This window comes from Zingiber officinale, chromosome 1B, assembly GCF_018446385.1.
Source record: "Zingiber officinale cultivar Zhangliang chromosome 1B, Zo_v1.1, whole genome shotgun sequence".
NCBI lineage: Eukaryota > Viridiplantae > Streptophyta > Magnoliopsida > Zingiberales > Zingiberaceae > Zingiber > Zingiber officinale.
In genome coordinates, this window is record NC_055986.1 from 108,739,601 (window position 1) to 108,755,646 (window position 16,046).

The following is a 16,046-nucleotide window of genomic DNA, read 5'->3' on the forward strand; positions in this document are numbered from 1 at the left end:
CAGTTAACTTCAATCAAAGATGACAAGAAGCTCGAGAGGGAAGAAAGACCATTTTCATATATATATTTTTACGAGAGTTAAAACCCTAGCCTTGACCAGCAAGATACCAGTGACGACAATCACCTGCCTTTGACATCCTCCTCCTCCTCCTCTTCCTCCAAAGGTAAACGGTGGCTCTGCGCGAGAGAAGAAGCGTAGCGAGATTCCAGCTTTCGTTCTTTCACCGCACCGCCGCTGCTTTTTTCCTTCCACAATGAGAAAGCAAAGGAAAAGGCGCTTCCTTCCCGAGCACAGCGGTCGGAGAAAACCGGATTCTTGGAGCTTGAAAGCTCAGATATGAATCCCGCAGACGGAATAAGATGCCGATACCGCCTGCTCGCGCGGCCACCGCCCTTTTCCCCCTTCGACCCTTTCTCCCCGATTCCCTTAATCGCTGTCAACCAACAAAAGGAATTCCCACTCGCCTGTTCCCCCAATGTCGATCGCCCCCTCCTTTCCTCCTCGAAAGATTGGACTTTGGGCAGCCAGCAAGTTGGGGGTTAGTGCCCTTCCCGTTCCACTTCCGCCTCTCCCTCGACTAGTTTAGTTGACAATCGCCCCTGGGATGGAGGTTAATCACGCGAATGCCATTTCGCGGCAAAGATTCTCGCGGCCGATGGGGACGGCGGGCCGTTGGATGGCAGATCCTGGCCACGCGTTGGTCGTACTACGTCGACACGTGGATCCGACGATGGCGGCGGTGGGGATGGCAAGATCCTGCGGCGCACATCATGAGCTGGTTTTTTGGGGCTACGGGCCGGCCAGAGAGTTTAAAATTGCGGCGTCAACTCTCATGGTGGCCTTCGAGCAAGATTCCAAACGGAAGCAAAGGTTCGCTGGGTGGGTTGTTCAACTTCAATCTAACACATCCTCTGTTTTTGTTTTTGTTTTTGTTTCTTCCAAGAACACTGGAAGTTGGCTGGCAGCTCGCGTTGTGATCTTTGTCTAGATCGCGTCCCCCTCAACGCGGACTTCTGAGATTGTCGACCAATATTCACGAGCTCAAATCCTCGAATTCGTGAAAGTGGATCAAAGCATGAATTATTTTTCATCATTGATAGAGAGTGATGATTTCACGTATAAAATAAATAAAAAATGATTCATCCTCTGATCTATATTTTACGGATCGAAGGATCCATGCTCAATATTCACAAGATCTATCAGATAAAAAAATATTTTTTTTAAACTTTCTTTGTTTGGTTTATAGAGTGGCTTAGATGGACAAAATTGTTGGCTATATTTAGTTGATATGTATATTATTAGAAATTAATTTTTGAAATGAAAAAATTATTATTATTTTAAATATTTTATTTGATTCATTTTTGAGAATAAATTTAAATTTAATATTCAATTATGATAAAAAAAACTATTTATGTTCATAAAAGAATATATAAAATAAAGAAATTCAAACATTAATAAATTTAATTTGTTAATATACATACACAATAATTTATATATAAATCTATTGATTAATATATGTAAATTTTAATTAAAAATTATTTTTATAAAATAATATTAAATTATTTATAATATATTGAAAATTTAAAAAGTAATATAATTTTCATATATTAGATAAAGATTTAATCTAATTTATAAAAACAATAATAATATTAATTAAGCTTGATAAAAAGCTTCTATCTAACTCTACTAGATAAGATTATTAATAAATAAATTTAAAATTACACTTAAACACACTCAATTATATTGGACTCAACTCATTTGGCTCAATTGATAAGTACATAGGATAATGAATATAATGATCGGGGATCAAAACTCAATAGAGAATTTCATTATCTTTGCAGGATTCTATCCATGTACTTGTCAATTTGAGTTTCTATTGAACTCTTTCTCAATAACGTGAGACAATCATAAGGAAACCACTAATGTAACATTACCATGTTTTTCACTCAGTTAATGTATAATTATGTTAATGATTGATGTTTCTCAACTCATTTAGGATGCTCATATTGTAGAGCTAGTCAAGTAGTCAACTCATTCAACTTGCTAGAATCACTCTTTAGGGTCTTGTTCAGATAAACAACATGATTAACTGTTCGACCCATTCAACGGAATTTATTCATTTAATTTGTCCAATCGCCTATCTCATTTGGCATGATAGGCCCATCCTACCTATACCTGGCTCGATGAGTTTACTTGACTTAACTACTCTATAAGGCTTCATCAATCTCCACAAAGTCGATGGATCATACGACCTAATCAATTTCATTAATCTTAATCTAATAGACTTTACTGAATCACATCATCTAATTGATCTAAACTGCATGTGTTGGTCAGCCAGTTTCACTTATACCACCCAGTAAGTAACGTGATAAATTCCACAGCCCACTAACACACATAGCTAATGACTGCTTAACTATTTTGTTTTGCCACTATAGCAAAATAGTTAATTTAAACTAAAAATACATAAATAAATCCCATTGACATATTTTTATAAAAAAAAAGTCTCTTTAAGTATAAAATTCACCATGAAGTTTGGGTGATTGTAGAGGCAATAAGTTCATGACCATCAAAAGGCTCCGTGAAGTCACATACCATAAAATAAAATTTTTAAAAAAAAAAAGAATGCGACCAAAAAATGGACCCATACCAAAAGGCAAAGCTGACTATATCATATGAATCCAAAAGAATCCAAAACTCCCAAGATTTTAGGTCGAAAAAGGGAACTTTGAATCTTTCACTTTACAATGTCATTAAAGGAGTAAATGTTACGAGACGATAAATAAATTTAAATTAAAAAATCATAATTGAGATTTTAAATGTTAATAAATAAATTTATTTATAAATTATTAATGAACTTTCTTCAATATTATCAAACTCCAAACTTCTTCATGAAAAATGTCAATAAGCACTTTGGGATAAATTTTAAAACCAAGTGTATGTTATTTTAAAATTAGCTCTCATAATTTTGAGATTGTCAAAATGCCCCCAGCAACACTCAAAATTCAATTTCCCCCTAAGCTTCAGACTTATTCCCTGCCTGAATCATTGAGTTTTGCACAGACCTGTTTCTTTAGACTTAAAATTCTCCAATAACTCAAACCTAATTTGTCTGTTCATCAACCAACACGAGCAAAGTGAACAACACTGAGGACAACAAATTAAAGGGCAAAGAAAGAAGAAAGAAGAAAGAAAAAAAAAGTTAGTACAGTAGGAGAAAAAGGAATGGACAGTGACAAAGCATGAGGAAAAAAAAAGGAGGCAAATTGCAGCAATGGAGGCAAAGCACCAAGACAAAAGCAACTTACAAGAGGAGGAGCTTAAGTGGAGTTGGGTGGCCACAAGCAATGGAGCCACAGCTGCTGACTCACCTTCCATGCATCTTGTTGTGCAGCAGAAGCCAATGTAGCCTATGCCCACGTTTCCTCGACTGAACTATGCCACAGATCTTCCAAAAGCTCTCTTTCAATGCACTCAGCACCCACCCAAATTAAACCTCTCCTGGGCTCCACCACGATCCGGTACCAGAAAGGAATCCATAGATTCCTGCACTCTTTTGTGCAAAAAAGGCAAAGACACCACAACGACCACAAAGAAGGAAGAAAGCTAGAGCTACCAGTCGAAAAGTGACGAATAAGCTGACTTAAGGCACTGAGACTCACAGGAAGGAGATTACCTGCTGGTTTAAAGAGACAGATGAATGGCTCCGAGACAGGAAAGCTCCGAGTCATTGCAGCATGAGGAAAGCCTAGTGTGCTCACCTCAGCATCACCAAAAGCAATATGCAAGTTGGGATGGCTGCAGGATCTTATTCAAACTAGGTACTGTTAAAAGGATGAGTAATTGAAGATGTTCACAATTCTTCTAAAATCAAATCCTAGGTAAGAATCATCCAAGCATACAAACGAATCAAAACATGCACTTTTTGCAAAATTGAAGTCTGTTTCCATTGCCTTACTTTGCAGATTGTCCAAAGAAGAGTTAATAAATGAATTTAGCAGAATGAACTGTTGGGCCGTGTTTTCAAGAGTCAAGATTAGCATGAGAATACCACTCAATAGCAACTGAGAAATAAGGTTTCCATTTATACACACGATTGAAACTTCTGTCTTGGTTCAGCAACAATGGAATCCACAATTATAGTGAAAAAGAAAAAAAAAATCAACTAATCTTCGAAATTCCGTGCTTTATTACTTTTCCACCTGCATGGATGTTTAATCTCGAGCTAAAATAGGCTCATCTACAAATTGCGGTAGAAAAAGCTGCATCTGAGCAGGGTCATATTTGATTCTCGACGCCGCCTTCACAGAATTTCCACGAACCATCTTCATGTCTTCTTAAAATATAGAAAACTTTGTATGAGCTGGGCATGTATTAGTAGAAAAGAGTAATCAGCTCTCAAGTACTCCACATATCTAACATACATGCAAAATGTAACTTGCAAAATAAAAAGAAAATTAGAGAGACGAATGGACCAAAAAAACTGAGAGCATTATTTTATAAAAGGGGATAATAAATTAAACTGCAAAAACAAGCACAAAACATCAACAAGAAAAAATATCCAAAAACAACCGCAAAGTTTAATTTTTCAAAAGGTTTCATTAATGTCAAAATGTCCCCAAACATTTATATTTTGCTATCAAAATTTCCCCTCTGAGATCGAATTGCTGATTTTGCCTTTCTAAACTACCACTCAAATCAATCAGTTGTTATCGAAAGAAAGCATTTAGCCAGCAAAATGAAAATAACTTGGGAGCATTTGACAATAATGAAGCCTCAGGGGCATTTTAAAAAGCAATTAATTCTTAGGAGGCATTTTGAAGCTTATCCCCTATCAATGAAGACGTGTCAGTTGAAATAAAGCACTAAGAAGGTTTGTGTAATTGCTATGTGCCTCTACAGGTTTAAAATAAAAATTGTGACATTCTGGTAATGACACTTTGTTATGCGAGGATTACATAATTAAAAAAATAATGGGTAAATTACATAGAGCTATCAACTAAAGCCTAAGTACACTTGGACACCTACATTGAGTTTCAATTATATAGGGGATCCCTTGGAACTTGAGCATGTGAGGACGGCCTTAATCATATCCCTGAACAAGTTATTGTTTATTACCTCATGCCTCCTCAGTTTAAACATTGCACAAGGTAAATGACTTGGTTTGATATTAAGATTCCATGAGAAACCCAACTTCACTCAAAATACCAAAGCATTTAAGAGTATGGAGCCCATGCTATTTAACAATACCTAATAGGACTCACCTAACCATGTGAGACCAACAGGAGGAGTTCATCTCTTATTCCATCAAACTTATATTTTCCTTAGGTTATTTTCTCTTCAACGTTTTTTGTTTAGTCAACCCCTTCCCACATCGGAGTTCTAGTTGTGTTGGTCAATGCGAACCCAATGGAACCAAAATAGACATCCTATATGCAGTATTGAAAATCAAAGGAGAAAAAATCTATTATCAAGCCATTAATAAAAAATATTAACTACAGAGCCTTAATGTAGCATAGATAAAAATGTTGAGATGGCTATAGCAGATTAATAAATTACAAAAACATGTATATGTAAGTGTACTATAGCTCTGACCACCAGAGGACCTTTAAGTAGTGATAATATGAAATTTTAGATATGGTAATTAAACACAAACACATTAAGTAAGCAAGGTCTAGTAGTTTAGGTGCATAAACCATTGACATAGTTACATTTAAATTTAACACAAATCTAATTGTTGATTTTAATTTCAGATTTTTAATTCCATCGGAAAGTAATATAACAGATTTTAGGTTATACTAGTTTGAGGAAGAACCTGTAATAACTTGGAGTTTTGGCCTCAGTACCATCAATAAGCTCAGCAGCTTCCTCAAGTAAAGCCTCAATCTCGGCAATCTCACTATCAATTCCGTCTGATAAGATCTCAGCACGCACAATAGAAGTTTGTAATAAGACAAACCTCCAAAAACAGCATCTGACTTTTGCCGACGAGGCTAAATCTTGCCACTAACATGTATCCAAATAAGATAAATGATGTTAAGATACAAGGGGAAAGAACATGTACTTCAAATTTTACCTTCATAAGCATGGTTCCAGAAAGAATACTGGGAAGCAACTGAATTTGATGCTCAGGACCTAAAGCCTCAGCCTTTATATATTGCCATTGTTTTACCAGTGCTTCTGCTTCCTTGATTGGCATTTCCTGCTTATTTATTGCAACAGAAGCTGAAACAGGGGATGAAACATCCTGACTTGGCCATGACTGTTGCAAACTTCCAAAATTAATTTTATTCTGAAAGTTTTCGCTCAACATTACCCAGAACTTCCACATTTGACTAGTTATACCCAGGTCTATAGAGCCAGGTTTGCAATATTTAATATCAGCAGCTTCACTAACAATGCGAGGTTGATATGATTTCGTTGTATGTGGAATTCTAGAATGAGTAAATTGCAAAGCAAAGAGCTTAAACGAACCCAGTAATATACATCCAAAAAGAGTCATATAGGCAATCATTCCAGCTGTATCTCCTTTCATAAACCAACTTTCCCAGAATCTTTTACGATCAGACTCAAGATTTTTCAGCTGAGATCGCAAGGAAGCAGTACCAGCTGTGCCACCTTCTGCCTTTTGCATCTGCAAGTTAACCGGTGCAAGTTGCTTGACAGCTTCACCCAGATGGTTCGTTGAACTAACATGCAAGGCTTGTCCGCAAGAAGCTCCATGCTCAGGTAAAAGATCAAACGATGATACAGACTGGATGGTAGAAGCAAGTGCTTTCTTAGCTATTTGCTGATTGCCGGTGATAAGAATTCGCTTTGGCCTCCCAAAGAAGTTGGTCTATGTTGTACACTTAAAACTTAGATATTTGTGCAAACACCTTACACAATATTACATCAGTCCACTCCAAAGACTTACCAAAGAAGGGGAGCAATCTCGTGTATCTGGAAAGAGACAAAGAACTTCGTCCTTCAACCAATTTTCCTGGTAAATTTCAGTAGTTCGTCTGGCATAAGACAATTTCAACCTTAATGAAAATTCTCTGATCAGCAACTAATATGCTCATACACAACAGTTCATGGAAGTGATCCCAAATCACATCTACCATTTCCCTCATAAAATTCAACTAAATTTATAGTGCTTAAAATGCTAACATGACCTTGACCTGAAAAGGTCCAGTTTTACATTATGCAGAAAATTCAAGAATCAGCAACAATCATCTGACTGTGCTTTTCGCTTTTTGTACAACAATATTTAAGAGACTAAAACTTTCATAATTCCAAGAAGTTACAAGAGGTTATTTGAAACTTGGGCAATAAATCCTAGAATCAAACAATGCAATTAAGACTACAAAATTAAACCTTTTATCAGTAACAATTAAATTAAAGATACATGTATACAGCTCATTAACCAAATAATCTTTTTGATAGATGTGTCATTGGACCAACTTAGATGCTTGCTTTTAGCAATTATCATAGATGTAAATTATTCTGAAAGTATTACTATTTTTTAGGTAGAAATTGGCACATAACTCGAACACCTAAAACTACTTTAATTACCAAAGTAGCCAAGAAATTCAGCTTGACAGTGATCTTTAGCTCAATAAAGATAGAATGTAACAGATTAAAACACACATACCAATGCTTGATTGAGAGAGCCCGTGTCCTTGTTCTTCTCCATTACGCTCATACTCGACAGTGAATTGTGTGTGGTAGAACTTCTAATAACTAAAAGTTGGTTAAGCTTTTCAATAGCCTCCATCGTCCCATGCTGAAGACAAAGCAACTCATAAATAAATATGTAAATGAACAATGACAGAGGTTTAACCCAGAATAAAATACCTGGCCAAGAAGAAACGAACAAAAAGCTTCCTCAAACTTCAAGTCTGTTGCTCCCTCTGATGCAATTAAACACTCGCATGTGTTTTTTGCTCTAGTGATCTACATTAATATAAGCATGAAATTTGGATTAAATAATGGCATAAAATAGTAACAAACCATTGTCACCGGCTAAAGGATAATACCATCTCAGTATTTCTTGTTGAGAACCCAAGAGCAATATGAGCCATCATGGCCAAATAAAAACATCCGAAATCAATGATTACTTTTTGACTCTGAGACTCGATTGATTTTTTGTTCTTGCGAATAACAGCCAAAGTATCCCAAGAAAGCAAATCTACTATTTCAAGTGCTATTAACTTATTCATAGCCTGACTTAAGAAACATGGCCAATCTTGAACTCTACAGGAAGGTTCAACATCCAGACCCTGTCTAACCAATTCTTGCAATGCAGCTAATGCTCCATGCCTACGCTCAGTACTCTCAGGAGAATGTGGCAAACTCAAAAGCTCCAATGTGCAAGCAGGCGCAAGGTCCTCTAAGGATTCTTCAATCTGAGAATGCTCCATCAAAAACAGTCATTTCATGCAGAACTCTCAAGTAAATCATTAAGAAGGATAATTACCTGTGATAATAATGGTATTTTATGCAAAGAGATGCTACTCCTTAATAGATACTGAGCACGTGCAAGTGCTTCAAAACCTTCAGAAATCTTTGTTTTTTCAAAACAAACCTTGGCAATTGAACACTGTCAAAGAGGGAAAAACAATCAAACACAATAAAACAATCGTACAAAATAATTGAATTTATATATTGGCTAATGCATTACTTCAGCTAAAGCCATCGAGAAAAGCAAATCATGGTTGTATGCCTTTGCATTAGGAAGTTTCAAAGCTGCTTGGCCAATTTCCAAAACCAGCTTTTCTTCTCCTACCTGCATCAGATTTCGAATCACCTGTCACATTTCTCAAAAGAAAACAATGCAAAGTAGGCAAGATTACAGTAGAATTTCATCTCCTGTTTTGACATAATGAAAAAGTTGGTAAGTGCTTAATTGATAACAGTGCATATTTATGCAGCTGCGGATAGAAGTTGGAGATGCCAACTATACCAATTGGGAAGAACAGTTTGAATGCCCATAGGTATAGCATACCGAGTCGGTGAGGTCAATCATATTGTCACACCTCAATAGCATCAGAGTATGTCAATTTTGATGGGATTTCCATGAAGTGGGATTGTCTCAATTTCTATGAATTTTTATCAACCGATGTGTTTGATTGGATGATTGGACATTGAACTTGGTTTACTTTTGCATCTATTATGGCTTTTTGGTAAATAGTTAAAGGGTCTATGTAAATCGATCAAAAGATAACATATATATGTACAGCACTAGAGAAAAATTCCAAATGACATGGCATCAACTCCCATTCCGAGGATCTCCCGTGCATGATTGTGTTGTCTTTTACACCAGTTGTCTGCATTGCACAATGAACCTTGACGCACCTGGATAATCCCCTCTCATCTTCACAATGCATGCTATTGTACACACCACATTCAATTCATCAGCTTCATCTCGTAGCAAATCTTTACAAATTTCTGCATAACAAATATATGCATCATCTTCATCACAGTTCCTCTTTGTTGCAGCTACTTCTTAGCATCATGCCACCGTCAGTTTGGCAGGGCATTTACTCAGTCCTTCCGTCACTGTAGATAGAGAGGAGATTGATTGGGTTTTGAAATCAGACTTGTTGCTCACTATTGTTTCTTGGTAGTGTCCTAGTTTCTCCTCCACTGCAGAAAATATCAGTGTCCTTCTACATATACAAATTGTCGACTGCACCCTCATAGTGATTCCACCAATTTTCCTATTTCCGACGCAAATTCTTTTCCACAAAATTCTTCTTCTGTGAGAACTAACATCACCTGCTTCTGCATCTCTCTACAGGCACAAAATTCAGCAAATTGCAGATTCTTCAATTCATCTTCTGTTAGCTTTCTCTTATCATCTCAGCTTCCTCCAAGAATAATATCTCAGAGTGAAGATTCTAGATATCTTTGTTTTTGCTTCTGGGTAGATCCAGCAACCTCAAGCTTGATTCTTTAACCGATTTGGTCATCTTCCTCCTTCAGAAGCCTAAGGGCCTATAATCATCAACAAGAAAATCTCACAACTTAGCAATATGATGTAATGGTGACCTTCTTAGTAAGCCCTCCAGTATTAGACACACCATCGGTCTACTAGTTAGGAGTAAGCCCTTTTGTTCAGAGGCATGTATATGGGGCAAAAACTTGAGATCTATATTCAAGAACCTCTGGGCATGTTTGGTAATACTTCCCTTTCCTCTAGCCTTGTACCAAAATCTTGTCCAACCAATATCACTCTACACATATCTGCAGAAGGCATTGCTTAAATCACTCGCACTAACAATCCCACTTTATCTTTATCAATGTTCTACATATGTCTAAATTTTCTCTGAATTTGCTATCTATAAGCAACCTTAATAGGTCCAATCTCAAAGCGCAGTGAAGCCACACAAGGTAGTAAAGATTGCGTTAGAGACAGGATTTTACGGTCCAAACTAACCTAAATGATCTAGATCATAAGAGCTGAAATAGTTCAGGATCTTATGAACATATGGTCCAATCTCATGCTTATCATTCCTAAGTAAAATCTCAATCCCAAATACCCTGACCGGAGAGATGTATATACATTCAGTATGCATTTCAAAATTTGATATTTGTTATAGAAAATAATTTTTCATGTCATAGAATTTGAAATGTGAAGGGGAGCCTTGGCGCAAGTAAAGTTGTTGTCATGTGACCAAAAGGTCACGGGTTCGAATCATGGAAACAACCTCTTGCAAAAAGCAAGGTAAAGCTGCGTACAAAGCTGCGTACAATGGATCCTTCCCCGGGACCCCGCATGGCAGGAGCTTCGTGCACCGGGTTGCCCTTTTTTTTTATAGAATTTGAAATGTATTTTTCAATTATACAAGATTCTTTTACCTTTCAAGTAGATTTTAATTATTGACATTATCATCCTTCTTATCACTATCACTCATCTTATGAAGTTACTACTTGCAATAAAAAAATGGAGCATTAAGAATTATATTGTATTTTTCATATATTTATAATCTGAATAATATTTTAAATGTTCAGATTAATACTACATATTAATTAATACATATGATGAATATATCATATATAATCCTAAAATATTTTATTAAAATTATAGAATCTTACATTCTCACACTCTAATGCTATAATCCAAACCTATGAACCTCTTAATGTTCATGGGTAGTATCTCAATCCTCACAACCATGAGGTCAAAATTTAAATTAAACTCCACCAATGTCCTTTCCAATTCTACTTGTCACAATCTAAATCCAACTCCAGATAGTTAACAAATATATATTTATGGACAATTGGTGAAAGTAGTTCTACTACCAGAAGTTCTAGGAGCATTATTTAATCTAGATCTTATTGATCAAACTAGGAAATGAAGCTCCAAGAACCAATATTCTCATTTGATGCATGATACATATTTCACCACTAGTAAATAACAATTTTAATTTGACTTTTAATTATCATAGGCTTATATTTGGAAGTAAGCTAAATGCAAGAGGATTACAATTAAAACTCATTAGTTGATCTAAAGCACAAGCTTAAGGATTTAAAGCATGTCGAATGTTGGCACGACATGATACAATAGTTGTACCATGCTATGATAGATCTAAACTCAATTACAAAATGATACTTTAAAGATGAAAAATTAGTCATGTTTTCCAATATTCTGAATCTACCAAATAGAACAAATCAAAGTGCATCAAAGTCACTTATCTTATTGGTTATCACATGCTATAATTATAATGAGAAATTATTAACATATGATGTCCATTTTATTTCAAAGTTTTTATAAGTCTCTTATGGTATGTAAACATATAAATGGCATAGGCATTGCCTAGGATATCACATTATTGAAGATTATTTTAACCAAAGCAGGTGACAAAGGGACTTTTGTGAAGGAATAAGCGTGAACGTGGATAACAATCTCAGATGTGAAGCCTACAATGAAACAGAAGCAAGACACCTTCCATTCTTCTTGCAACACGATACCCATGAAACTTCCTACAAGACTATTTGGGTGTTAACAATGTCTGTCGAGCTAAAGATGTTCCAAATGGTTCATTTAGTGGTAACAAAATAACTAAAATCGAAATATCTTTCTAGTGCTACACCAAAGCATTACTTCACCAAGTTCATATAGAACATGATTAAACTAACTGATGATAGATTTCATAAAGCAATTAATACTTCAAGAGTATTTGCATGTCAATTTAAAAAATGATCCACAACTGCATATAGTTAATGGTTACTAAAAACCAAACTTCCAACGCCCTTATTTATCAGATGGAAGAAGTCTTGCTTACCTCTTGTAAAAGGCATAGAGCCCCAGGCAACCAACACCAAGGAATTCGAAGAAAAGATTTTGGAGGAACTTTTTCTTTGACATCTCCAGCATATTCAGGTTCAAATAGAAGTTTATCCCTAATATCCATCAAGACAGGCAAAGGTGCTCGCACTTCATCTTCAAGAGCACCTTGCACTGAACTACCACTGGCAAGCATATTTTCCACACTGAAGAAACAGAAATTTCAAAAAAATGAGAAAAGAGTCATCGCAAACTATATCCAACAAAAACACGCCCTAATTTTCACAGTTTTAGTCGAAGACCACCTAGTAATTCCATTAGTCTGTGGAGGTAAGAACGATGACTCCACGCCACCACTTTCATTGCTGACATAGAAGAGCTGTACAGCCTCATCAAACTTCCAACCTGTAGCCTGTAAAATACATCCGAATTAAAGACTGACTATTACAGTACCACATAACAACCCTAAAACTCAGAATCGGCCCTGCTCAAACAGGGATCCTCGGTAATTGTAGTTCAATGTAATTAAAACAAGATCGGAAAAAGGGTGGCTAACGAGAAATCAAATCATCGCTCTAGGATAACTGCAATGCACGAACGATCAAGAGCGAGAGGACGACAAGGTAGAACCTCAAGAAATCGTGCGGCGACATCGGCGGTCTGGTCAGCGGCAACCTCGAGAAAGAAGGAGATGAGCTGCTGTCGCTCCGCTGCCGATGGGAGAGTCTCCATTGGCCACCCGGATCACGCGATCGGCGATGTCGAGACGAGAGCGTAATCAGAACTCGGAAGGAAACGAATTGAGAAAACCCTGGGGAGGCTCGTATTATATAGCAGCGACGAGCGCGCTTACAGAAAGCCCCCAAAAAAAAAGGCCACGTAAACAGAAATATCCATAAACGTTCTCTACGATATATTTTAAGATTTTTTTTAATATCGGCAAAATATTTATTAATTTCTATGAATCATTCCATGTTCACAAAATATTTTTATAGATTATAGTTTTACTTTTATGGAAGTTGTTTATAAAAGGAAACTAATTTTTATATACTAAGATCAGTTCAACGAATTATTTTACTGATTAATGTCATTGTTTTAACTTTCTAAAATATATATAAATAATCAATTTAACTTGACTTTTATTAATATTCAAATCATCGTACTTTCATATTTATGAAATCATATATATTTGTTTAAAAAAATATTCTTCTCTTATACGTGCATTTATTATATTTAAAAATTTTAAAAATAATCAATGTTTTAGGATTTCAAAACTATTATTTCTCTCTCTTAGAAAAAAATTTTTTTTAAATCTATCAGGTTGAATATAAAATGAAATGAAAATGGAAGGATCATAAGTAGGGTTGTGGTCACCTATTCACTTATAGTTAGGGATGACAATTTCATCCGAACTCGATGGAGAATTTGACACCTGACCTGAATAAAAGAAGATATGGAGGAACTATCAATATCGATACTCAACCCGAATACTGATTAAATAATATATACACATATATTAAAGAAAATTTTCTTTTTTCAAAATCAACTTATTATTTTTGTTGATATTAGAGGAGACTATATAGATGTTTAATATATTTTTTTAATTATATATATTTTTAATAAGTTGTTAATTTTAATATATTTTTGTTGAATGAGTGAATGATAATAATACCTGACAGTATCAATTTCTATTTGATTTAAGTATTTAAGATATGGTAAATAATTTCTACTCTTTTAAATTTAGAAAGTTATTTATCATAATTAAATTATTATTATTATTTTATATTTTTGATTTGTAAATACTCACATATATATAAATATACTTAAACTTAATTTAATACATATAGCATCAGGGATGTTAAATTTTTAATAAGTAATTTTATTTGACATAATAATAAATAATATTTGGAACTCCGTTATTAACCCTGCCCAAATTAGCATTATAGAAGAGGGAAACGTATTGCGCGCGCAGCATATCAATCGGCGTTTTTTTATTAATTTTTAAATTAAAAAATAATTAAAAAATTTCACATTTCCTTATATAAATTTCTAATACCTTAATATATCCCCTTAACATATTACAATACTCAATAAATGCTTAAATTAATTTTATTTTAATTTTTTTTTAAAACCAAACACTATAACCTAATTGGGAAGCATAAACCCCAGAGGTACAATCTAAAAAAAAATAGCTTTAACACTATAACCAAAGCCTGAACCCTAGAAATAAACTCTTAAAAAAATATTTTTTTTAAATTTTTTTTCTTAATTCATAAATTAAAAAAAAATAAAAACAGTTGTTATCCTTCGCGGCGCGCACAGTCGCGCACTGTGGCGTCGCGCAGGATAACAAATCCTTTTATATATATATATATATATAGAGGATGTTAATTTTAATATGTTTTTAATTGAATAATAATAGCTCGATAGAAAGAAGAAAAATTACACGTATAGAATATATTCGGTCCTTTAATAGGTATGGGTATATCCATTGGATATCCTATACCCGATGGGTATGAGTACGAAGGATATAAAATTCGACCTGAACCCGACCTATTGTCATCCCTATTTATAATCACTTCTTGAGTAATGGTCAGATTTTTTTTTTTCTTTCAACTGTATATTTGTATTTATCTTCCTTTACATACATCAGATTGATTTTAGAGGGTCCGTTGATGTGACTGCTCTATTTTTTTTTTTTTTTGAGTAATGGTCGAGTTTTAATTCTATAAAATTGATGATTAATCTATTCTATCATACGTTTAACGTTGATATATTTATATTTATCTTTTTTTTTTATATTTATAGGATCGGTATTAAAAGGATCATTAAAATAACTAATCTATTTTAAGTATCATCATGCTCAGGTGCATACATTAAAAAAAAAATTCTTATTCTCTACTCACTTAACAATCAATTATAAATTAATTTCATGATATATCTTTCTTTATATAATGTAAGAGATAAATATAATCATATTTTTCTACCATTCACTATCAAACTTTATTTCACACTCGACATAGGCTATTTTAAAATTTTAAAATTCATACAACTTTAATTAAATTTGAGATTTTAATATAGGATATTTATTCAAGACTTAATTTTAATCAAACTCAAAATTTTAAAATTGAGTAATCATCCGTGAGTTTTAACATAATAATTGGGATATTTAGAGACAAATGAGAAAAATAATAACCATCATCAGTGAGTTTTAGCAAAAAAAAACATAAAAAATAAAAAAATCAGATACATATATCATTAATTTTATTTTTGTTGGCAAAAATCATAATTGGGATATTTAGAGACAAATGAGAAAAATAATAACCAGTGCCAGTTTGCCTATAAGGCTATAATCGACACAACAAATATTGCTTTTAAAAAGAGCTCCCAGCGAGGATCGAACTCGCGACCTTTCGCTTACGAAGCGAACGCACTACCACTATGCTATGGAAGCAGTTGTGACAAATCTTATAAATGTTTATAATAATTTTAAATAATTCTATGAATCAAAATTCGCAAAAAGATACGAAGGAAGAACCGTAGACTCGCGTGCGTGGAGTCATGCCGTGCTAGGCCTGATAACGAATTCGATGGAAGAAATTTTACCTGTAGTGATGATAATTCAGCTTTTTATCAAACCTAGGTAAATATCAGAATTACTAAATCAAAATTTTAAAATTTTAAGTAAATAATTGACTGATTTTAAAACTCATTTGATTGATTTATTTTTTATTAAATTAATTTTGGATAAAACCAATTGATAGGTTAAACGATGTTC

The 16,046-nt window shown here is 34.4% G+C and overlaps 1 protein-coding gene and 1 non-coding gene across 2 annotated transcripts; both read right to left on the bottom strand.

The window, feature by feature from the left end:
* Window positions 1-4,062: 4,062 nt before the first annotated feature.
* Window positions 4,063-13,000, bottom strand: LOC122040909 (plastid division protein CDP1, chloroplastic-like). Its single transcript, XM_042600400.1, has 12 exons — window positions 12,899-13,000; window positions 12,574-12,680; window positions 12,267-12,474; window positions 8,663-8,767; window positions 8,459-8,581; window positions 8,019-8,387; window positions 7,837-7,935; window positions 7,634-7,765; window positions 6,914-6,979; window positions 6,074-6,835; window positions 5,813-6,003; window positions 4,063-4,360 (listed from the first exon to the last, which is right to left on the bottom strand). The coding sequence occupies exons 1-12, from the start codon at window positions 12,998-13,000 to the stop codon at window positions 4,276-4,278; spliced, it is 2,349 nt and encodes a 782-aa protein (XP_042456334.1). The 3' UTR covers window positions 4,063-4,275.
* Window positions 13,001-15,650: 2,650 nt separating this feature from the next.
* TRNAT-CGU lies at window positions 15,651-15,722 on the bottom strand. Its single transcript has one exon. It is a non-coding gene; the product is annotated as a tRNA-Thr (tRNA).
* Between the last annotated feature and the right edge of the window lie 324 nt (window positions 15,723-16,046).

Bases quoted from the DNA above. Each gene is read 5' to 3' on its own strand.
- LOC122040909 (XM_042600400.1), bottom strand. From the start codon at position 13,000: ATGGAGACTCTCCCATCGGCAGCGGAGCGACAGCAGCTCATCTCCTTC. The intron at 12,475-12,573 runs GTGGTCTTCGAC...CTGTTTCTTCAG, and splicing joins CAGACTAATGGAATTACTAG to TGTGGAAAATATGCTTGCCA. The intron at 7,766-7,836 runs GTATTTTATTCT...CTTTGTCTTCAG, and splicing joins GTTCGTTTCTTCTTGGCCAG to CATGGGACGATGGAGGCTAT.